The sequence below is a fragment of the Lucilia sericata genome, unplaced genomic scaffold (genome assembly GCF_015586225.1).
Source record: "Lucilia sericata isolate MDLA Ls3-8-SP2 unplaced genomic scaffold, ASM1558622v1 Contig001511F_arrow, whole genome shotgun sequence".
NCBI classification, from domain to species: domain Eukaryota; kingdom Metazoa; phylum Arthropoda; class Insecta; order Diptera; family Calliphoridae; genus Lucilia; species Lucilia sericata.
Window position 1 is genome coordinate 71003 of NW_023995438.1, and position 24944 is coordinate 95946.

The window sequence follows — 24944 nt, forward strand, 5'->3', positions numbered from 1 at the left end:
AGTACGTGTTTAGAGTTGTTTATTAACCACAAAATTTAACACTTACATGTTGTGTTGTGTTTTTTTTAATGACTAACCAGGCCTTTAAAAGTTATTGGTTAAAAATACAAAACTTTTTTTTTTGGATTTTTGAAAAGTTTTAATAAAGCGTGAAAATATTTATTTGCTAGAAATAATGAAAAAAAAAAAACAGAAAATTTCTGTATGCCAAGAAAAACTTTTTGTTGAGAAAGAAATATACTCCCTCCCTCCTTTTTTGGAATACAAATAAGTGTGTTTTTTTTTCTTTTAAGGGGGGAAATGAGTTTTCCTTTTTTTTTTCGTAAGGCATGATGTGGCAGCAGCAAAAAAATCGATAATATCAAATAAATATTACAGTTATATTTACCAGAAAAAAATAACTTTTTTTTGGTGGGTATTTTTTCAATTTTTTTCCTTTAACTTGCTGATGATGATACGTATGATACCAGCAGAGTAATTTATACCTCGAGTTATTGTTTATTAAAGTTTCTTGTGGGGTTTGGAGCAAAAAGGGGAGGGGGCGGTAGTCTAAGTTATGGTTTTATATTTAGTTAAGCTTCAACTTTATTACGTGCCAAATATTTTTTTTTAGATTTTTCTTTCTATTTTCCCCCTTTTGCGTGAACTGTAGAAAAGAAAACAAACGTAAGATACAAAACTTAAAACTATTTTTTATTTGCAAAGTGTTAGGACTGAGTGACATAAAATATATGCTATCATTTGGATTCATTTTTGTCTAGGGAGGGGGTGGTAAAAATAACAAATCACCTTTTTACTATATACCTTAAGTAAACAGAAGAGGGCGGGGGGAGGCGTTTAATTTTAAGAAAAAATATTAAAGCAATAACTCTTTTTTTTAGCTCAACAGACCAGTAAAAGACTGGAAAATAAGTTTCTTAAAAAGAATTTAAGCCTATTAAAAGCTTTCAAAAGCTTTTTCATAAATTTCTGTATTTTTCAAAAGTTCCTTTAAAATCTTTATAATTTCATAGAATTTTATTAATTTCTTTAAAGAAAACTACTCAAAGCTTTCGAAAGCTTTTATTTTTAACTTAAAACCTTTTAAATAATTCACTCTTTTAAATGAATTTCTTTTAATTATAACTATAAAATGAAAATATAGCAAAAAACTAAAAAAGCTTTTAAAAGCTTTTATGAGCTTTTGCCCAAATTTTGTTATTTTTTTAATTTCTATTAAAATCTTTATTATAACAAAGATTTTGGTTAATTTCTAATAGAAATGCTTAAAAGCTTTCGAAAGCTTTTAACTTTTTTCTTAATTTTTGTTAAATTTTAAGTGATATTTAAAAAGCTTTCAAAAGCTCAAAATGCTTTTCTCCAATTGTGTTTTTTTTTTAATTTCTATTAAAATCTTTATAACAAAGATTTTGTTAATTTCTAACAGAAATGCTTAAAAGCTTTGGCTTAAAAAGCTTTTTCATAATTTTTTCTTAATTTTTGTTAATTTTAAGTGATATTTAATCAATTATAGCAATACTAAGAAAATCTAGTCTAAAACTCAAAAGCTTTCAAAAGCCTAAAACAGCTTTTTTTTAAATTCCGTTATTTTTTTAAATTTTATTAAAATCTTCTTTATAACCATGATTTTTGTTAATTTCTAACATAAATGCTTAAAAGCTTTTAAAAGCTTATGGCTTACATAAGCCTACGAAAGCTTAAAAAAGCTTTTTCATAAATTTAATTACTTTTTTATAATTTTCATTAAATTTTTTATTATTTCAAAGATTTTTTGTTAATTTCTGTTAAAACAGGTTCAAAGCTTATAAAAGCTTTTGGTTTTTTCTAAATTTTTGTTAAAACTTTTATGAATTTTAGAAATTTTTTTAAGTAATTACAGCACAACTTTGAAAATGAGGCCTTAAACTACAAAAAACTTTTATAGCTTTAAAAAGCTTTTTCATAAATTCCATCGATATTTTACAATCTTCATTAAAATCTTTAATATTTTAAAGATTTTTCGTTAATTTATGTTTAGAATCCTTCAAATTTCAAACAAATTTCTTAGAAATGTATAAAAGCTTTTAAAAGCTTTTTTGTTTTTTTCTAAATCTTGTTAAAATTTTTACTTTTTTAGATATTTTAAGTAATTATAACAATATACAATGAAAAAAGCTAAAAATTAAAAAAGCTGTCAAAAGCTTTTGAAGCTTAAAAAAAGCTTTTTTTGAAATTCTGTTTATTTTTTATCATTTCCACTAAAATCTTTGTTATCATAAAGATTTTTGTTAATTTCTTTTTAAAATATTCTAAAGCTTTCAAAAGCTTATATCTAAATGTTTATTTAAAGTTTTCTTTAACATTGTTCTTGTAACCAAAGTTAAGTTGTTTTTTACGTTAAAATTTCATTTATTTTTTTAACAAAAAAAAAATATATATTTAATTTTTATTCCATTTTCCCAAAAAAAACAATCTTGGGCGACACGTTTTTAAATCTGCTACATAGATTTCTGGCTGCCTTTAGTCAAGATTTTGTTGTTGCAGCGGTATGAGTATCTGTCTATCTATCTCCGTATAAGAAGAGTTTGAAACGTGACAAAAATTTTTGTTCAAATAAGAATTTTGGTAGATATTTCTCGGATCTCTCACACATACTCACTACACATAACAACTGACTGACACTACAAAAGGCTAAGTACCAAAGCATTCAGAAGAGTTTATAGTTTGTCATCATCCTCAACATCTTTGTGGAGAGATGGAGAGAGTTTTTTTTATGACAAATTGTTGTCACAGAACATTCTTTAAATAATAAAAATATATTTTTTTTGCAAAAAAAGAAAGAAATCTAACGAAAATAATCAGCATCGTAAAAAAAGGGACAGAAAAAATGATAAGTAGTACATCAAAGAAATCCTTGAGAAGAAAAAAAAAGCTTTAAAATCTTGAATAATTTAAAAAGTCTAAGTGGGAACAATTTCAAATTCAATTTTAGATAATTTTGAAACTTGGCAAACAAAAATTCAAGTGTAAACAGTTTGTATTTAAACTCTTCCCAGCTTGAATTATATGAGAAAGGCTTAAAAGTGGGAACAGTTGGATATAAAACTGTTCCTAGTGGCTTTTTGCATTTAATTAAAGCAAAAACTACTAAATGTTAATGTGATACTATGTCATTTTAAAATTTCTGAAATTTTAACTAAATTTCAAGTGGGAACAGTTTATATTTTAACTGTTCCCAGTTAGAATTTCTAGGAAATATAAGAAATATTAAAAAACTAAATACGGGAGATGATAGAAAAACGATATATTTAAAAATTGCCAAAATTTGAAGTGGGAACAGTTGGGTTTCAAACTCTTCCCAGTGTCTTTTTACTAGAAAATTGAGAAAAATCTAGGGAATTTTTATCTGTTGCTAATCTACTTAAAAATTATTAACTTTTGGGTGCAATTTCAAGTGGGAACAGTTTATATTTCAACTGTTCCCAGTTGGAATTTCTAGGAAATATTAGAAATATTAAAAATCTGAATACGGAAGATGATAGGAAAACGTTTTATTTAAAAAATGCCAAAATTTGAAGTGGGAACAGTTGGGTTTCAAACTCTACCCAGTGGCTTTTTACAAGAAAATTAAGAAATAATTACAGAATTTTTATGTGTTGCTAATCTACTTCAAAATTAGTAACATTTGGGTGAAATTTCAAGTGGGAACAGTTTTCATTTCAACTGTTCCCAGTTGGAAATTCTAGGAAATAATAGAAATATTAAAAAACTAAATACGGGAAATGATAAAGTAACATTCTTTCTTAACAATTCCCCAAATTTGAAGTGGGAACAGTTGGGTTTCAAACTCTTCTCAGTGGCTTTTTACAAGAAAATTAAGAAAAAACTTGGGAATTTTTATGTGTTGCTAATCTACTTTAAAATTATTAACATTTGGTTCCAATTTTAAGTGGGAACAGTTTTCATTTAAACTGTTCCCAGTTAGAATTTCTAGGAAATAGTAGAAATATTAAAAAACTAATACGGGTGATGATAGAGCAACGTTCTCTTTTCAATTTCAAAATTTGAAGTGGGAACAGTTGGGTTTCAAACTCTTCCCAGTGGCTTTTTACAAGAAATTAAGAAAAAATTACAGAATTTTTATGTGTTGCTAATCTACTTCAAAACTTGTAACATTTTGTTACAATTTTAAGTGGGAACAGTTTTCTATTCAACTGTTCCCAGTTGGAATTTCAAGGAATTAATGAAAATATTAAAAAACTAAATACGGGAAATGATAGAGTGACGTTTTTTCTTAACAATTTCCAAATTTGAAGTGGGAACAGTTCGGTTTTCAAACTCTTCCCAGTGGCTTTTTATAAAAAAATTAAGAAAAAACTTGGGAATTTTTATTTGTTGCTAATTACTTCAAAATTAGTAACATTTTGTTACAATTTTAAGTGGGAACAGTTTTCATTTCAACTGTTCCCAGTTAAAATTTCAAGGAATTAATGAAAATATTAAAAAACCAAATAAGGGAAATGATAGAGAGTAACGCTTTTTCTTAACAATTCCCTAATTTAAAGTGGGAACAGTTGGGTTCAAACTCTTCCCAGTGGATTTTTACTAGAAAATGAAGAAAAAACTTGGAAATTTTTATCTGTTGCTAATCTACTTCAAAATTATTAACATTTGGGTCCGATTTCAAGTGGGAACAGTTTTCATTCCAACTGTTCCCAGTTGTGTTTTTAAGGAAATAATGAAAATTTTGTAAAATTATATCTATAAAATCATAAAGTCAAAGTTTTCTATGTAATAACAAGCAATTTTAAGTGACAACAGTTTAAGATAAAACTGTTCCCAAGTTGTATTTGCCTTATAAACCGGATTTTCTTCCAATATTTGTAAAATTTCTTACCAATTTTTAAGAGATTTTTGTTCAACATACCTGCAAAGAGAGAAAGATTAATACATAATTAGTTTTATTTGTTTTAATAATTAAAAAAACTAAATAGTTTTCTAAACAATTAATCATTTGTGTTGTTTTATAGAACAACAAATTGTTTATAAAAAGTTTTTTTCTGTTAAAAAAAAACCATGTCGTTATTTGTATAAAAAAATATATATATTTATTATTATCGCCACAGGAAATGAACATTGTAAACTAAATAATGCACAATTTATGATTAAAAATATAGAGAAAAAATTATAAAATTTAAAAAATTTAATTCAAGCAAATCGAATGGAAAAACTAAAGAAATTTTATAGGAATTTTTCAATATTTTTGGGGAATTTTTTTTTTTTTTTTTTCAATAAAATTTGTTTTGTAAAGGAAAATGGTTTTTAAATTGCAATTTAAATGGGTTTGTTTGTTAAGGTAACAGTTTTTGTTTGGATTAAGAGTTGATGTAAACTAAGTTTAACTTTTTTGAGGTTTAGATAACAGTTTGTTTTAGGGAGTTTATGTACCTAAACTAAGTTTAAGGTTTAATAATAATTAAACTAATTATTAATTAGTTTAAGTTTGTGTTTAACAGCTAGTTGAACTAAACCTAGTTTAAGTTTAAAAGTTAGTTAGTAAAGTTAACCCTTAGTTCTGTTCATTTTGCTACTCTACATCCTATTTTTTTGGGAGTTTAAATTTAGAAATTCAGAATTTGTTGCAGTTTTTCTTTTCTGCCAAAAAAAAAAATAACAATAAAAAATATAAATTTTATGGTTTTGTTGTAAAATAAAACCCCCAGCAGCTAAACTAGGTCACAAAGTCTATAAGCGAACAACAACAAAATTACAACAAAAAATATATAAAAAAAATTGTAATAAAATTGAATAATTTTTTTTTGTTAAAATCTTTATTAGAATGCAGTAGAACTCACTTCATCCTCTCCCCCTTTATAAAAGGGTGTAGAAAGTTAAAGTAAATGGTTGTTAAAGAGGGGGGAGGGGGGTTGAAGATGATATTTTAACTTAGGCATGATTTAACGTCTACATTAGAATACAAATACAAAATGACTGCAGTAAAAATTGAGCCATAAATCATTAATGGACTGCCAATGTAAACCAAACCAAAAAAAAAAGAGAATTTTTTTCCGAGCAGGAAAATGTTTTGGTAAAACCGAATCAATGATAAATTTATTATATTTTTAAGGAATTTTTCAGATTTTTAAACTAGGTTTAAGAATCTTTAATTTCAAAACTTTCCCCTTAACTAAAATTAATCCTTTTCTTTTGGCTTTTTAAAAGACAAACACATGTCCTTTTTTTTCTAACTTTTCTCTATACAAAAGAACCTTTAATTTTACTTTTTAACAAAGATTTTACAACAACAAAAGAAGCTAAAATCCTTAATACCTTAACAAAAGGCCAAAACAATACAAAAAAGTACTAAAATATTGATTGTTATAAGTCTATTTTTAATCTTTTAAATTTGTTTAAAAAGATTTTCTCTTAAAAACACACGCATACAAACACACACAAATCTCTTGACAATCTATTTGACTTTTCCTGGATAAAACCTTTTTTTTTTGGGAAACTCATAAATATGAAAAAAGGGTGGATTTATTACCTAAAAAATTAAAAGAAAAAAAACTAAGTTTAACACTTTCTTTTTGGCAGGAGGTGGTATAATTAATGTTGCAGTTAATTTTAATTATGACTAAAGGCGTTTAAACGAATTTAACCTGATTCAGTTAAATTAATTGTGATTTAATTGCTTATATTTACTTTCAAACTAACTTAAATAATATTTAAACCACTTTAATTATCTTAAACTTTCATTTGAAGCTAAAAAAAAACCCTTAAACTTACTTTAAACTTAGATTAGTTAACCAAGGTTTAAACAAGTTTTAGGTTATTTTCTTATAATTTAGTTAAAATTATATATGAATTCATTAATTTTATTTAGAAATTTTGTAAGTTTACTAAAACCAAGTTTATTTAAACTGCTTTTAAACAAGTTTAAGCTAAAATTTTTTCATAATTAAGTTCAAGGTTTAAGTCTATTAATTAAACCCAAAAAATTTTTTATATTCTTCAATAAAATTTTGAAAATTTTCCATTAAAAAATAATTTTTATAACTTTTAACTGAAAAATTTGTGCTTAAACTGTTGTTTTAAAGCTTAAACTATCATAAAATGACTTACACTTGCTTTAAACTTAGTTTAGTTAAACCAGGTTTAACCAAGTTTTATGTTATTTTCTTGTTAATATCCTAAATGGCAGGATGCAAGGGTAATATTTATACCTAAACCAGGGGAAACCTAGCTATTCCTCTTACGTCCTTCCTACTTAAAACCTTGGAACGGATAGTTGATAGTATGGTTAAAAGCAGTAAACCCGACAAAGACCTAAAATTTAAGCAGCATGCTTATGTAAAGGGACGATCGGAGGAAACCACGAAGTTGTCCACTACATAGGTGCATCCTTTGATAGCAAACTATATACACTGGCGGTATGAATTGACATCGAAGGCGCCTTCAATAACGTGCACACTGATACTCTTATCCAATGCCTAGACCAGTTTTATGTTAACCGGGTGCTCCGTAACTGGATCAACCACATGCTAAGGAACAGATGGATAAGCTGCAAGATGTACGATATAACTATCAGGAAAAAGGTATATCGTGGTATATCACAGGGTGGCATTTTGTCACCTTTACTCTGGGTTACCACGATTAATAGCCTCCTAAGGACCCTAAACGAGAAAGGACTTAGACCTGTCTGCTATGCAGACGATGTCGTAATACTTTTAAAGGGAAAAAGGATCCAAATTACTTGTGTAGAAGAGCTGAGGATGCTTTGAATACGGCCTTGAGCTGGGTTCAACCGAGAGGCCTCAATGTAAACCCGGCGAAGACGGAAATCTGTCTTTTCACAAGAAAGACAAAAATTTCTAAGTATACTGAACCTTGCTTCCCGGGCAAGAAGATACCAGTGACAGACAAAGTTAAGTACTTAGGTCTAATCCTCGACCGGAAATTAAAATGGAGACACCACATAGAGGATAGGATCAACAAGGCACATCGGTGCTGGGCGATATGTAGGAGAACTATAGGCATGAAATGGAGTCTTAGTCCTACTATGACAAATTGGCACAGAATATGTCGGAAATTTTGAAACGCTGATCCCAGATAAAATGTCTTGGTCAAGCGGAACTTTAGAACAAATACCAGTAGGAATCCGTTGTTACACGGATGGCTCTAAATTGGGGGACAAAGTGGGGCTGGGGTTCTATATTGAAGACCCAGAAATAGAAATATACCACCGTTTACCAAATCATAACACAAGCTTCCAGACAGAAGTACGAGCCATAACGGAATGTGTAAATTGGATTAGAATAAATATGGCGTCCACAGCGCTTAATATATTTACCGATAGCCAGAAGGCAATTAGGGCGATAGCAGGCGATAGAACTAAATCTAAGACCGTATTGGATTGTAAGAAAGCTTTAACTGAATACTCTCCCAGAGGTAAGGTTCACATCATATGGGTACCAGCCCACTGGGGAGTAGTCGGTAACGAAAGGGCGAATGTAATAGCTTTAAAGAGTAGGGAGCTCGAGGCAGTTAACCTGACAAATGCGAAACCATTCGACGCAACAAAAGCTGAACTAAAAATATGGGTAAGAGAATCCCATAAGGCCTCTTGGCATAATGAAACAGTGGGTAGGAACCACGAAGATCCTATGGGGTGACCCTGATGAGAGCAAGACGAAAAATCTCCTCAAAATTAGCAAGTCTGCAGTTAGTATGATGGTACGTATTCTGAGTGGACACACAGGATTACAAGCATTATCTGTGCAAAATTGGACGTGCGGATTCAGACAAATGTGGAGCATGTGGAGAGGACAGTGAAACTCTGGAGCACTTTCTTTGCCACTGCCAGGCATTCGTCGAAGTTAGATCCAAGTATCTTGGAAGTAATGTTATACCGGAAATAACATTTCTGACTAACGCTGATTGGAAGATTCTTAGGAATTACGTTCAGGAAACTGAGTTTATGAACACTGAAAAATAATTCATTCAGTTCCCTAGGCCCGATAGTTGCCTAGGTGTATTTCTTCAGATTTGATGTAGTATACATCCTCCTATCAACCAACCTACCTACCTAACTACTAATAAGTTAAAGTTATATATGAATTCAATAATTTTATTTTGATATCTTGAAAGTTTACTTAAACCGAGTTTAGTTAAACGGCTTTTAAGCGAATTTAAATAAATTTTTTTATGGATTCCTTAACTTAAGATTGTTAAGAGATTTTCTATATAAAAATTTTTAGCTAAACTTTTATTTTAACAATAAATTTATTTAAAAATAAGTTTTTTTTTTATTTTTTCTAAAATGTTATCTTCATATTTCCTTTTACTTAGCAACCCTAAGCAACAGCCTTAGCACCCTGTTTAAGTATTTTTCTTAAATATTAATGGCGCCATTTGTATAAGATTTTTTCTTGTTTTTTTTTTTTTTGTTCTTTTTCTAGAGATTAATTCCTGCATTTTTTTAGAAATAGGAATAAAAGAAATGTATATAAATTTTGTTTCAATCTACAATTTTTTTCTTATCACAGGAAATTCTTTTATACAAGCGTATTATGGCAACAACAACAACAACAGCAAAATAAGTAAAATTATTATGTATTTTTATTATTATTTTTATACATTTGAACCACATTTAGTTCAAATAATATCATTTTACAATTATATCCATTGAAAAGCAAACAAAACAAAGAAAAGCAAGAAATATACTTAAAAGGAAAAACCAAACAAGAAAACAATCTAGATAAAAAATTAAGCAAGAAAGAAAGAAAAATAGAAAAAAAAAGGAACAGGGAAAATGTTAGAAAGTAAAAGAAAGCCAGAAAACACAAACACACTTAAGACATTTAAATAACAAGAAGATACTTATAAAACAGAATCATCATAAAATTGTGAAAATAGTAAAAATCCATAAAATGTTTTTTTTTTTTGTTTTTATATGAGAGAGGACCAAAGCAAACATAAAATAAATGACTGGGAAAACATAAAAAAAAATAAAAATATCAAATCACTAAAAGCAAAAATGAACATAAAATAAGAAAATGAACATGAAAATCTACTCTGGTCGGTCGAAGTAGTCACAGGGACAAAATTACCAAAAAAAAAAAAATTGTAATAAAAAAACAAGTAAGAAATTATAGTCGGGCGAGGCCGACCATATAATACCCTACACCTGTTACAAAAATAAAATGTGATTTAGTTTTCATAATAAAGCATTTAAGTTGGATTGTACCTTGCCTCAGATATACTTAAGCCATTTATTGTTGAATAAAATTGTGGACATTGAAGTCGAATTTTGAAGGGGGCTTTGTATAGGGGCTATGGTTAAATGAGACCCTATAATTATAAAATTCATGAAAGACATCAAGGCTAGTATAGAACTTGGTTTTGTAGCTTTTTGTTGAGATACGAGTACATTAAACATAATTATGAACTTAAAAGCCCTATTCGTCCGTTTCAGTTGTATGGGGGCTAGGTGAAATAATGGACCGATGTTAACTATTCTCAATAGGCTTTGTCTCCGGTAACATAGAAGATCATGTGCCAAATTTCATTGATTTATCTTCAAAATTGCGACCTGTAGTTTGATTACAAGGTTTACACGCCCTATTCGGCGGGTTCAGTTGTATGGGGGCTAGGTGAAATAATGGACCGATGTTAACCATTTTCAACAGACTTCGTCTCCGGTAACATAGAAGATCATGTGCCGAAGTTCATTGAATTATCTTCAAAATTGCGACCTGTAGTTTAATTACAAGGTTTACAAGCCCTATTCAGGGGTTCAGTTGTATGGGGGCTAGGTGAAATAATGGACCGATCTTAACCATTTTCAATAGGCTTCGTCCCTGGTACAATAGAAGATCATGTGCCAAATTTCATTGAATTATCTTCAAAATTGCGACCTTACATGGACGGACAGACGGACGGATATAGCTAAATCGACTCAGAAAATGATTCTAAGCCGATAGGTATACTTTAAGCTGGATATAGGACCAATATTATTGTGCGTTACAAAGATCAGCACAAACCCAATATACCCTCCCCACTAAAGTGGTGTAGGGTATACAAATACGAAAAATATAATAAAGTGTATTTTGTAAGAATATTTTTCCAAAGATTAAATGTGTAGTAAACAAATTGTAATAATTTTCTTGTTGTTTTTTGGTCTTTTGGAAGATTTCCAGTTTTTGTTACACAGTTGAATAAAATGCACAATTTTGGGGAAATTTTTATACAAAAACATTTCATCTTTCAACAGTTTTTGCTTAATATTAAAAGTTTTTGTAAATCACAAGTTAATCTTTAGTGAAAATTTTCCATCTAAAGCTTTAAATGTTAGTTTAGTTACATAAACTAGTTTTAAATTTCTTAAATTTTTATTGCAAATTGCAAAGAAAACCTTTAAAAACCATTTGCAGTGGAAAAAACCCTTAAACTTGCTTTAAACCTGGTTTAAATCAGTTTTATGGCATTTTCTTTTATAATTCATAAAATTGTTTGAGAATATATAAAATTTAAGTTTAAAAACCTAAAGTTTAAGTAAACTAAGTTTAGTTAAACTGCTTTAAAGCAAGTTTAAGCTAAAATTTTGTTAGAAATCAATGGTAAATTTTATAAAATTAACAATAAGTAGAAAAAAATGTTAGTTTTCTTGCTTCTCTTTAAGAAAAATTCTTTCAAATTCTTTTCTTTAAAACTTTTTTTAATGAAAAATTGTATTTTCTTTAACCTTACTTTTTCTATACCTCCTTGAGCTATGTTTCAAACTAACAAATCTAAAATGTAATGCACGTATTTTTTCTAAATTAAATAAATAAACAAAGGTTTTTTGTTTTTAAAGAAAAAACAACAACAACTAACAAAACATAGATGGATGGCCACACAAATGAAAACGATTTAAAAGGCGGTGGTAATACAAAAAAAAAAGAAGAAAAACCACTAACAGGGACATGATGATGATGCTGACAATGCTGTAATCATGACTACAACTGCTAAACATTACAAAAACAACAACAAGACTAAAAACTAGAACATTATTTAAAAAAATCTTAAGATAATCTTAAACAACAATGTCAGCTACTTGTTAAAAAGTGCTTGGAAAAAAAAACGCTTTGATTTCAGTTTAATTAAACTTTTTTTGTTGAAATTTTTTAAAACAAAGATTTTCCCAACAAGTTTTCTTTAAAAAAGTTTAATATTTTTAACAATTTTCTCAAATTTTCTCAAAATCTGTGTAGATTTTCTTTTACTGTTAAAAAAAATAAAAAAATTTTTGAAAAAATCCAGAAAAAAGTAAATTTACTTTTTTGTTTATAACTTTAGTAAAAATTAACTTATTGCTATGAAACAAACTTTGTTTAACAGCAAACACTTTCAGAATTCTTATAATAGAAAAATAAACAAATTAAATTAAATAAAAGTTTTGTAATATTAGTTTGAAATCCCAAGTTTTTAATCTTAGAAAAATTATAAAATTGAAAAAAGTGGTTTTATATTTTTCATCATAACTTCTTAAAATATTAAGTAATTTTCACAAAATGAACATTTTTAAATAGTCTACACTTTTAGTAATAATATCCTGAAAAAATCACCTAATTCGCTTAAATATTAGTTTCACAAAAGCATTTTGAAGTTAAAACTATTTTACGATAGAAAATCTTAATTTTTTAAAAGAAATTTTACAAATAGGCTTTTATTGTTTATGGCATAACTTTAACAAATATGTATAAATTTTTATAAAATATAAAATTTTCAATAAAAAACACTTTCAGCTTTTTATAATAGAAAACAACAACAAAATCGCTTTATTATTAAGGCCACAAAAGGTATTCAAAGTCAAAAGTTTAAGTCTGGAAATTAAGCATTTTTTTCACTTTTTTACATTAATTTGTTTTTATGGATTCAATTTCTTTTGTTTCTATTCTTTGTTTAAACAAAACGCTAAATTAGCCTTACTTTTTTTGTAACTTCACCATCTCCTACTACCTGCTTTTTTCAACTACGTTTTACCTTAATTTAACCCCTACATCTATCATTAATATTATTATTTTATTTTCTTTTGAAAAGATTAAATGATGTTACACTAACAACAACAACAACAACTTACAACAAAACCTTAAAGTAATTACGTTGTTGTAAAAAAGATTTTAGGTTAAACCTTAACGAAGAAAAAAACTTAAAAGAGGCTTTAAATCGTATAAAAAATTGCAATTTTAAACAAAAATTATTAATTTAGAAAAAATTTAACTCAAAAAAAAAATCTCATGAGAAGTTTAAATAAGTAAGAAATTATAGTCGGGCGAGGCCGACCATATAATACCCTACAGCTGTGGCAAAATTAAAATGTGATTTAGTTTTCATAATAAAGCATTTAAGTTGAATTGTAACTTGCCTCAGATATTGTACTTTAGCCATTTATTGTTGAATAAAAATGTTGACATTTAAGTCGAATTTTGAAGGAGGCTTTGAATAGGGGCTATGGTCAAATGAGACCCTATAATTAAAAAATTCATGAGGGTCATCAAGGCTAGTATAGAACTTGGTTTTGCAGCTTTTTGTCGAGATACGAGTATATTAAACATAATTATGAACTTAAGAGCCTTATACGGCGGGTTCAGTTGTATGGGGGCTAGGTGAAATAATGGACCGATGTTAATCATTTTCAATAGGCTTCGTCTGCGGTATCATAGAATATCATGTGCCAAATTTCATTGAATTATCTTCAAAATTGTGACCTGTAGTATGATTACAAGGTTTACAAGCCCTATTCAGGGGTTCAGTTGTATGGGGGCTAGGTGAAATAATGGACCGATGTTAACCATTTTCAATAAGCTTTGTCTCCGGTACCATAGAAGACCATGTGCCAAATTTCATTGAATTATCTTCACAATTGTGACCTGTAGTTTGATTACAAGGTTTACAAGCCCTATTCAGGGGTTCAGTTGTATGGGGGCTAGGTGAAATAATGGACCGATGTAAACCATTTTCAATAGGCTTCGTCCCTGGGACAATAGAAGGTCATGTACCAAATTTCATTAAATTATCTTCAAAATTGCTGCGACCTGTAGTTTGATTACAAGGTTTACATGGACGGACAGACGGACGGACATAGCTAAATCGACTCAGAAAATGATTCTAAGCCGATTGGTATACTTTAAGGTGGGTATAGCACCAATATTATTGTGTGTTACAAACATCAGCACTAAAGTGGTGTAGGGTATATAAAAAGGATGTTTTGAGTTCTCTTTCATTAAAACATCAGGGTGGTATTTTTTTTTCCAGTAATTTTTAGTCCTTTTTTCTGTGAGTTGCTGCTGCTGCAACAACAAAAAACTATTGTGTTGTTGTCCACATATCAGACATTAAAAGTCATACGATATTTTTTAAACAAAAATGTCTGGTATTTCGAAAATTTGTTTTTTTTTCATTCTTTCACTCTGTTATTTCTATAAGAAAAAGGGAGATTTTTGTGTCACTCGATTGAGTGAGTGAGTGTGTGTGTGTAGTTGGAAGATAGAGTGGTATAAGTTGGTTTGTTTGGTGTGAGTATGAGGTGTTAGTAATTTAATGCCCATCAATCAGCAGTAGTAGTGGTAGTGGTTGCTTGGTTGTTACAAGTCCTTTTGTTGTTTGGTAAAAAAAAGGCTGATTTTTTTTTAACAGAAAAATTGCAAAATTTTTTTCTCATTTTATATTGCTGTGGGCTATTGTTTTGTGTCCAGTAGTCCCTTTTGTGTGTAAAATAACAATATGTTGTAAAATTTTGATATTATATTACTAAATTTAGGCCTGATGTTGCTGTTGTAAAGAGAGAGATAGAGAGAGAGAAGAGAAGGGGGTTATAGCAGTAGGTGTGACCAGTTATTGTTAGTTTTTATATAGCGAAACATATGTTGTTACATTAGCTCCGCTTTTGCTAGACATCTGAAAGTTTTAAGTCCCCGTTAAGAGGTTTGGGAATAAAATTTACGGTTTTTTTAGAAACTAACTCACAGAACTGTTTAAGTTAAGGCATTTTAAGTTGAAATTGTTACTAAATTCGCTTAAACTAGCTTTGAACTGAGTTTAGTTAAACTAGGTTTAACTTAGTTTTATGTGTTTTTCTTTTAGTTAAGCTTTAGTTACATACAAATTCTATAATTTTAGTTTAAAATCTTAAAGTTTAGTTAAACCAAGTTTAGTTAATCTCGGTATAATTGAGTTTAAGTAAAATTTTTTATAGATTTTTAAAACAAATTTTCTTAAGAGACATTCTACATAAAAAAAAGTTGAATAAAGTTTAAAATTTTGTTTTAAAAAGTATGAAATTTTCTATGATTATCTGTTTAAATTGTTTATTTCTTATATTTTTTATACCCTACACCATTTTAGTGGGAGGGTATATTGGGTTTGTACTGATGTTTTTAACGCACAATAATATTGGTCCTATACCCACCTTAAAGTATACCAATCGGCTTAGAATCATTTTCTCAGTCGATTTAGCTATGTCCGTCCGTCCGTCTGTCCGTCCATGTAAACTTTGTAATCAAACTACAGGTCGCAATTTTAAAGATAATTCAATGAAATTTGGTACATGATCTTCTATTGTCACAAGGACGAAGCCTATTGAAATTGGTTGAGATCGGTCCATTATTTCACCTAGCCCCCATACAACTGAACTCCCGAATAGGGCTTGTAAACCTTGTAATCAAACTACAGGTCGCAATTTTGAAGGTAATTCAGTGAAATTTTGCACATGATCTTCTATGGTATCGGAGACAAAGCCTATTGAAAATGGTTAACTTCGGACCATTATTTCACCTAGCACCCATACAACTGAACCCCTGAATAGGGCTTGTAAACATTGTAATCAAACTACAGGTCGCAATTTTGTAGATAATTCAATGAAATTTGTTACATGATTTTCTATTGTCCCAGGGACGAAGCCTATTGAAAATGGTTAACATCGGTCCATTATCTCACCTAGCCCCCATACAACTGAACCCCCAAATAGGGCTTGTAAACCTTGTAATCAAACTACAGGTAGCAATTTTGAAGATAATTCAATGAAATTCGGCACACGATCTTCTATGATACCGCAGACGAAACCTGTTGAAAATGGTTGACAACGGTTCATTATTTCACCTAGCCCCCATACAACTGAACCGGACTAATAGGACTTTTAAGTTCATAATTATGTTTAATATACTCGTATCTCGACAAAAAGCTGTAAAACCAAGTTCTATACTAGCCTTGATGACCCTCATGAATTTTTTAATTATAGGGTCTCATTTGACAATTTCACCCCTATTCAAGGCCCCCTTTAAAATTCGACTTAAATGTCTACAATTTTATTCAACAATAAATGGCTTAAGTATATCTGAGGCAAGGTACAATTCAACTTAAATGCTTTATTATGAAAACTAAATAACATTTTTTTTTGTAACAGGTGTAGGGTATTATATGGTCAACCTCACCCGACTATAATTTCTTATTTGTTTTAAATTTTTATTAAATTTTAAAATGAATTTTTAATAAAATCTAATAAATTTCTCATTTGACATTTGTTGTTTTATTATATCCGTTTTCCGTTCTAGTTTCAGAAAAAAAACTAAAACTCTAAATTTTTATGTTAAGCCATAAATTTCTCTTTAAATGATCTACAAAAAAAAAAAAACCCTACAAATTTATAGAAAACATAAAAATTTAATGCAAATAATTAGAAAAACTGACCACTAGTGCATTTGAATTTAAACCAAAACTCATAAATTTCGATTTGAAAAAAATCTATAAAAATTGCTTAACACTTAAACTAAAACAAACCACAGGGAAAATACATGTTTAAACAAATGCAAAAACTTAAACTCACTCAATTTTAATTTAAACAAAAATTTTCAACGAAAAATTTATACAAGCATATTTAACTGAAAATATACTTTTATAAACAAAACCAAATCTATTAATGATTTCATCAGTATGGCAAGGTCATGGAGTTGAGTCTTTATAAACACACTTGTACACATAATGTTCCTATTGTATACCCCACCATATATTGTATTGTATAGAGTCAGGGAATATATTGCTCATTTTGTTGTTATTTTTTCATACTTCTACTAGTCTTTTTAGTAATTGTTTATATTTTGAGGTGTGTGTGTTTTGAAAATATAACTTTATGAGGGGTCCGCAGCCATAAGTGCTGCGGGAAAATCTTTATACTTTTCTTTAAGATAATTCCTCTTAAATTTAATTATAAACAAAATATATTTCAAGTTTTTTTTCTTTTGGTTATTTTCTAGCTGAGAGTTTAAAATAAATATTGCAAAAATTTGTTGGGGGAAAACTCATACAGGAAACATTAAAAACAAAAGAAAATGTAAACAAAATTTTGAAAAGAAAAATTATAATAAATTATTTGTTTAAAGTTATTATTAATAACAATTTTTAAAAAACAAAAAATATCATTGCTTAAGAATAATAATGTTATTATGAAAATAAAGAGTTTTTAGTGATTTTTTAAAAATTTCATAAAAATTAGTAAATTTGAAAAAATTTACAAAATGTTTTCTTTAACTGAAAGTTAAGCTTTTAAGCTTTCATAATATATAAAAATATTTAAAATCACTTAACAAGTATTTCTTTAATAATGCAACAAACTTTAGTAATTTTGAAAATATTAAAAATTTTTAATTTTTTAGTGATTTTTTAAAATTTTCATAAAAATTAATAAATTTGAAAAAATTTACAAATTTTTTTCTTTAACGGAAAGCTAACCCTTTAAACTTTCAAAATATATAAAATATTTAAAATCCCTTAACAAGTATTTCTTTGATAATGCAAAAAACTTTAGTAATTTTTTAAACATTTTCATGACTTTTGAAATTTTTTAATTTTTTTAGTGATTTTTTAAAAATTTCCTAAAAATTTGTAAATTTGAAAAAATTTTTTCACTAACCGAAAGTTAAGCTGTTAGGCTTTCAAAATATATAAAAATATTTAAAATCCTTTAATATGTATTTCTTTAATACAGCAACAAACTTTAGTAATTTTCAAAATATTAAAAATTTTTCATTTTTTAGTGATTTTTTAAAAATTTCATAAAAATTAATAAGTTTGAAAAAATTTACTACATTTTTTCTTTAACCGAAAGTTAAGCTTTTAAGCTTTCAAAATATATAAAAATATTTAAAATCCCTTAACAAGTATTTCTTAAAGAAAGCAACAAACTTTAGTAAATTTTAAAAATTTTCATGAATTTTGCAATTTTTTTTAATTTTTAGTAATTTTTTAAAATTTTTTTAAAATTTAGTAAATTTGCAAAAATGTACAAATTTTTTCTTTAACTGAAAGTTAACCTTTATATAAAAATATTTAAAATCATTTAACAAGTATTTCTTTAATAATGCAACAAACTTTGTGAATTTTTAAAAATTGTCTGCTTAAAAAGACTTTTGAAAATTTTGCAAATATTCGGCAGAGGAATCCATTACTAAACGAATGGTTTAAGCAGTTTAAGTAACGATTACAATTCAAAATGTCTTGACATAAACAATTTTGTTAGTTATTTTCTCCAATTTCCATTTTAAACTTCAAAAATTTTTTATATTTTGTTAAAAATTACAAAAGAAACTTTTTTTAACATTTTTGTCTTTGGCCTTTTTTGAAAACTGTAATTTTTTTTAAAGAAAATTTTGAGAAGAAATTATTTTTTAAAATTGGCTGTCTATCTTCTATTCCTTAGCCTAAACAAATATTTTTTTCTTTGTTTTTGTTTTAATATTTTAAATCTTGTTTTTTTTTTGAACAAGTACGTGTGTTTATTACAAAATTTAAACTATTAAAGGATTTTTTGTTTTCTTTCTTTTCAAATCCTCTGTTTACATGACATTAATGATGACATATCGGATGCAAAAATAAATGAGGCATTTAATCTGTTTAAAACTAAAGACAAGGGAGAAAATAGAAAATTAGAAAAAAATACCCCTAAATGGGAAAAGTAAAACTACCTAAACAAAAAAGGAAAATTTCAAGAGTTTTTAGGCTCATACACACACACACATGCATACATATGTACATATGTAGTAAAACCCCACAAACTCCTTGGTAACCTTTAATATGGGAAATTTTTTTCCTTAAAGCAAATCAATACTTAAAGAAAAATTAGTTCCAAACACAACAGGTCAGTAGTCTTAAAACATTATATAGGTTTATTTTTTCATAGTGAGTAAAATAAAAGAGGGTTAGACTAAGTAGAACTAATTTAATTTTCCAAAAATTTTATTTATTATTTATAAATAATTTTCTAACTTTTGTTAATAAGACTTTCAAGGGGTTTCTTGTTCTAATGTTTTAGGGGCGTTCTTTCATAATTTTCCATTTATTTTACTTGTCTAATATTGACATTTGAATTTCCGTTTTTATTTGTCTAAGAGTATGAGAGTTTTTTAAGAGTTTTTCTTAAAAAAAAAACTGTCAATTTGTATGTAAAAGATTTTTCTTTTTTTTTTTTTTTGGCAAAAAAATCTTTTATAATTTACATAAACTCTTACAACAATTTTTTTCTCCATTTCTGCTTATGTTTCATTTGTTATTTGCTGGTAGATATTTTTTTGTTTTCTTGTCGTCTGTTTGTTTGTTCTTTAATCCAGCATATTTTTGCATATTTTCAGTTAGTGGTGTTAGCATATTTTTTGACAGCTGTCAGGAAGTAATAAGTATAACAGAAAAGCTGTAGAAGAAAAAACAAACCTCAGCTCTTTAAAAAAAAGCTTCTTTTCCTTTTTACTTTACTTTTGTTATTTATATCCTGTGTATCCCGAAAAAAACGCAAGAAAAAGGAAAAAATGGAAAAATGTATTTGCTATTGACATTTTATATAAATCCTCAAAAAAATGCGAAATAAATTATAAAGAAAATGGAAAACACAAAAATACATTTCCGTTTATAAAGAATCCGAAAAAAAATATTTAAAAATTAACTTCATATCAAAAACATTACTTTTTTCTAATAATTTATAAAATAAATAAGAAATTAACAACAAATTATTATACAAGACTCTTTAATTCAGGTCCCCAGGCTGCTTAGCTTTAAACGGAGTTTAGTTAAACTAAGTTTAAGTCAGTTATATGAACATTTTTTTTATCGATATTTTAAAAAAGTTTTTATTTTTAAGAAAACAGTGTTAAACTTTCAAAAGTTTAACTTTTAAGTTAATTAAGTTTATGAAAACTTTATTAATACTTAAAAAATCTCCTGCTGTTTCTCACCCTAATTTAAACTAAGTAGCTTGTTGTACAACCAAATTAAATTAGCTTTAATATATAAACTAATATATTGTTAATAAACAATACTACTTAATCCTAAAGTTTATTGTTAATAACAAATAATACCATAATAATTTAAGCCTACACATGTTTACAACTATTTTTCTCTTACACTTAAAAACTTATGCTTAAGTTTTGACAATATTTTTAAAATTTTAAAAATTTTATTATTATTTTGTTAATAATGTTAACACATATTGAGTTTATTTGTATAATAATCTAGTATTTATAGTTACAGCAAACCAAAACATAAGGCTTTGTTAAAAGTTTAACTTACGTTTAAAAGAGTTTGAGAAAATAAGTTTGTTTTGTAGTTTTTAAACTATTGATAAAATGACAAAAGTTTATTAAATGTAAAGAAAATTTTACATAAATATTTAAGGCAATAAAATGTTTAAATCTTAAGAGTTAATAATAAGACAAAACTGAATTATAATGATAAAGAAAGTAAAGAAAAAAATATTAAAGAAAATTTATAAAAATTCGTTAAAAATTTAAAGATTTTTTTTTAAAAACTTAAGAAATTTTTAAACAAAAATTTATAAAGAAAAGGTGTAAGTTTTTAAAAATTTTAAACATTTTTCTAGGTTTTTGTAAAAAATTTTTGAGAAAAACGAAATTTTTTTAGAGAAAAAATTTTCAAATTTGTTAAAAGTTTAAATTAATTTTACAAAAATTTATATTAAGGAATTTTAACTTTTTTAACAAATTTCCAAAGCTTAAACTGTCAGCTTTCAAATAAAAAAAAATTATTAAATTTTTCTAAAAATAACAATTTTAAAATAAATTAAACAAAAAACCGAAAAAAAAATCTTTGAAAAATATTTGAAGTTTTTACTTAATTTTCAAGAAATTTTAAAGAAATATTTTCATAAAATTGAACGAAAACATTAGCTTAATATGTTTTTTAATAAAATGTGTGAAATTTTGTTAAATTTTTCTTTAAAATTTTTAAACAAAATCAAATTTAATTTCAAGTTACAAAAGCTTTACACTTTTGATTTTTTTCTAACAAAAACATTGAACTAATAACATTTTTTTAACAAAACCAGTTTTGTAAATGATTAATTATTATGATGATAGTTAATAATTATTAAGCAAAAACTAATGTTAATACAAATTTTAATCAAAATTTACACACAAAAGGTAAAATAGTTAAAATTCGTTTAACAAAATTTAGGTAAAGACGGACGGACGGACAGACGGATAGACAGACAGACGCACAGACAGACAGATAGACAGACACACAGAAAGATAGACAGACAAACAGCCAGTTACTTCGACAAAACATATTTTCTAACTAATATAATTTAATTTTATGATAAATAGCCGTTTGATTAAGTTAAAATAGTATTAAACTAGCTTAAGAATTTAGTTTAATTAATAACATTTAATAAAAAGTTAATTCTCAATAAATTTAAACATTTGTTAAACAAACTGGTTTATTATAAAGTAATAATGATAAGAAAATGTTTTACCCAGAAGTTAGAGATTTGTGGTTTTAAGAAAGAGTTAAAAGTTAAAGTAAAGAAAAAGCTTAAACGTAGTTTAATGTTAACAAAATGTTAACATTTTTATCAATTTGTTAATATGATAAAAATTTACTTAATAATAAAATCATTTAGAATATTTGCACAAAGTTTATAAAATTTTGCAAATTTTTTGATTGTAGAAATCTGCCTAAAATAGTTGTTGTTGTAGGGAATTTATTCTTTTAAATTTCAAAAGCTTTTTCCTTGAGCTTTTAATTAAGATCACTTCCAACAAAATATCTCAATGTGTTCATTTAGAAAATTTGCACAAAGTTCATAAAATTTTGCAAATTTTTCGATTGTAGAATTCTGCCTAAAATAGTTGTTGTTGCAAAAATGGAAAAAATTCTTTTACATTTCAAAAGCTCTTTCCTTGAGCTTTTAATTAAGATTGTTTACAACAAAATTGCTTAATATATTCATTTAGAAAATTTACACAAACTTCATAAAATTTTGCAAGTTTTTTGATTGTAGAATTCTGCCTAAAATAGTTGTTGTTGTAAAAATCGAAAATTTTCTTTAAAATTTCAAAAGCTTCTTCCTTAAGCTTTTAATTAAGATCACTTCCAACAAAATTTCTCAATCTGTTCACTTAGAAAATTTGTACAAAGTTCATAAAATGTTGCTAATTTTTTTGATTGTAGAATTCTGTTTTTTGTTGTTGTTGTTGTTGCAAACATGGAAAATGTTCTCTCACATTTCAAAAGCTCTACCCTAAAGCTTTTAATTAAGGCCACTTACAACAAAATTGCTTAATATGTTTATATTTCAAATCTGAAGAAATTTTCTTGAATTTCTTATATTTTCTTAAATTTGGCATAAAATTGTTGTTGTTGCAAAAATTTTAAATTTTCTTTAATATTTCAAAAGCTTTTTCCTTAAGCTTTTAAATAAGATCGCTTACTACAAAAAAAAAGCTTAATATGTTTTGTTTTTAATTCAAAACAAAGTTTGATGAACATTTTGAATTAGTTTTTTTTAGCTTTTCTTAATTTCTTTGACAATTGTTGTTGTTGTTGCAAAAATTGAACATTTTTTTTAATATTTCAAAAGCTTAGCCCCTAAGCTTTTAATTAAGATCAATAACAGCTAAATTGCTTAATATGTTTTGTTGTTGATTCAAAACAAAGTTTGTTAAATTTTTTAAATTAGAGTTTTTTTGGTTTTTCTTCAAATCTTTGTAAAATTGTTGTTGTTTTAAAAAAGGAAAATTTCCTTCCACATTTCAAAAGCTTATCCCTTAAGCTTTCAATTAAGATCAATAACAACTAAATTGCTTAATATGTTTTGATTTTAATTCAAAACAAAGTTTGTTAAATTTTTTGAATTAGAATTTTTTTTCGCTTTTCTTCAAATCTTTCTAAAATTGTTGTTGTTTTAAAAATGGAAAATTTGCTTTCATATTTCAAAAGCCAGTCCATTAAGCTTTCAACTAAGACCACTTGCAACAATATAGCTTAACATGTTCCTTTTCAAAATCTCAACAAAGTCTATCAACTTTTAAATTTTTTAGGTTTTCTTTAATTTTGTCGAAAATAGTTGTTGTTGCAAAAATGGCCTAAAATTTGTTGTTGTTGCAAAAACTTATAACTTTAATACACCTTTTAAAAGCTAAATCCCTAAGCTTTAAAGTATTGACACTCGAAAACTAAACGCTTAATATGTATTTTTGTTATTAACCCAGCAAACAATGTTTTAAATTGGCAAAAGCCAAAACTTAAAGAAGTTGCACTTTAAACTTTAAACGAAAGTAAAACAAAACTTGCCTTGTCTACCATGTGTGCGGGCTGCTGTTGATGTCGATGATGGAGGATTCTGTGATTGTTGTGATTCATTGCCACGATGTGGTAAATGTTGATATTCATAATCATAATATGAAGACTGTGAATCGCCGCCTTGCATTTGTTGCTGCTGTTGTTGCTGTTGTAATTGTAAATTTTGTTGATTCTGATGATGTAGTGTATTTTGTTGTGTTACATTGCTATGTGGATGTCTAGGTGTCATTGAACCCACTACTAATGGTACAACACCACCACCACCACCGCCACCCACTGCCCTAGTATCATCACGACAATCGAGCGTTGTTTCATATTCATAGGGATTCATGGTGGACGATTCTAAAGGACATTCGTCGTCGTCGGTATCAGTGCCACCGTCGTAGATGTTCTCAGCGTGACGGTATGCCGGATGATGATGATTTTGCTTTGAGAACTTAATTTTGATGGCTTTTGTTAGCGGGGCTGATAAACCCGCCAAATTATATCCACAAATAGAAGAAGTAATAGAAGAGTGTAGAAGGGGGGGTTAGAGTGTAGGGAAGATAGTTTGTTTTAGGAGGGGGGGAATTAGGGGTTTGTTGAGGGTCGAGTGAATGTGTTTTTTTTTGGGGGGGGAGGAGGTTGTAAAGATTTTCTTTTATTTGTATTTTGTTGTATAATTTTCACTTGCCACACTTTTATTTTAAAAATTTTAACATTTTGTTGGGATTTTTTTTTTAAATTTTGTATTTTGTTTGTTTTTTTTTAACAAATTGTGTAATTAACTTTTTCCTACACGTTCATTTTTAACGCCCTTTAGCTATATTTTGCCATTCAAAATTTGTTTTTTTGGTTTTAGCTCCTTCTAGTGCAATATCCTTTAGCTGTTTAAACTTATTTGTAAATTTTTGTTTGCTGGTGTGTGTGTTTAATTTAGCCTTACTTTAATCCAATTGGTTTTGGCCATTTCTCCTCAGTTAGGTCATTGGCCTTTTTTCAAAAACAAAGTAAAATTTTTTCTTTTAAAATTTTTTAAAATTTCATAAATAATTTTTCTTAATTTTTTAAAATTATGTTTTACACTTTTTCTTAAAATTTTCTTTATATTTGTTATAAAATTTTTATTTTCTTCTTTTTTAAAAAATTTTTTTCGGTTTTTCTTTTTAAGATTTTTAACAGATTTTACACGTAACGCGCGTTTAAGTTTTCGTTTAAAATTTTTTTTATTAATTTTTCTCTTTTTTTTTAACAAAAAAAGAATTCTATAGATTTCTATATGTATTTTCTTGTTTAATGGTTTTCATTGAAATTTTGTATTTATATGGAGCGTGTGTAATGTATGAAAAATTGGAAAAAATTTTTTT

At 27.0% G+C, this 24944-nt stretch overlaps 1 protein-coding gene across 2 annotated transcripts in view; it reads right to left on the minus strand.

Moving 5' to 3' along the window:
* The window catches only part of LOC119611694 (teneurin-m-like), a 92510-nt gene extending 67814 nt beyond the window's left edge, over window positions 1–24696 (minus strand). The window contains exons 1-2 of one of the 2 annotated variants that reach the window (XM_037967360.1): window positions 23590–24696; window positions 2899–4906 (exon numbers count right to left, since the gene is read on the minus strand). In XM_037967360.1, coding sequence (XP_037823288.1) covers window positions 4767–4906; window positions 23590–23929 — 480 coding nt within the window. In that variant the 5' untranslated portion in view covers window positions 23930–24696 and the 3' untranslated portion in view covers window positions 2899–4766. Of the gene's footprint in view, window positions 1–2898; window positions 4907–23589 lie in introns of those variants that run through there. The other variant, XM_037967361.1, reaches the window with a different exon arrangement.
* Between the last annotated feature and the right edge of the window lie 248 nt (window positions 24697–24944).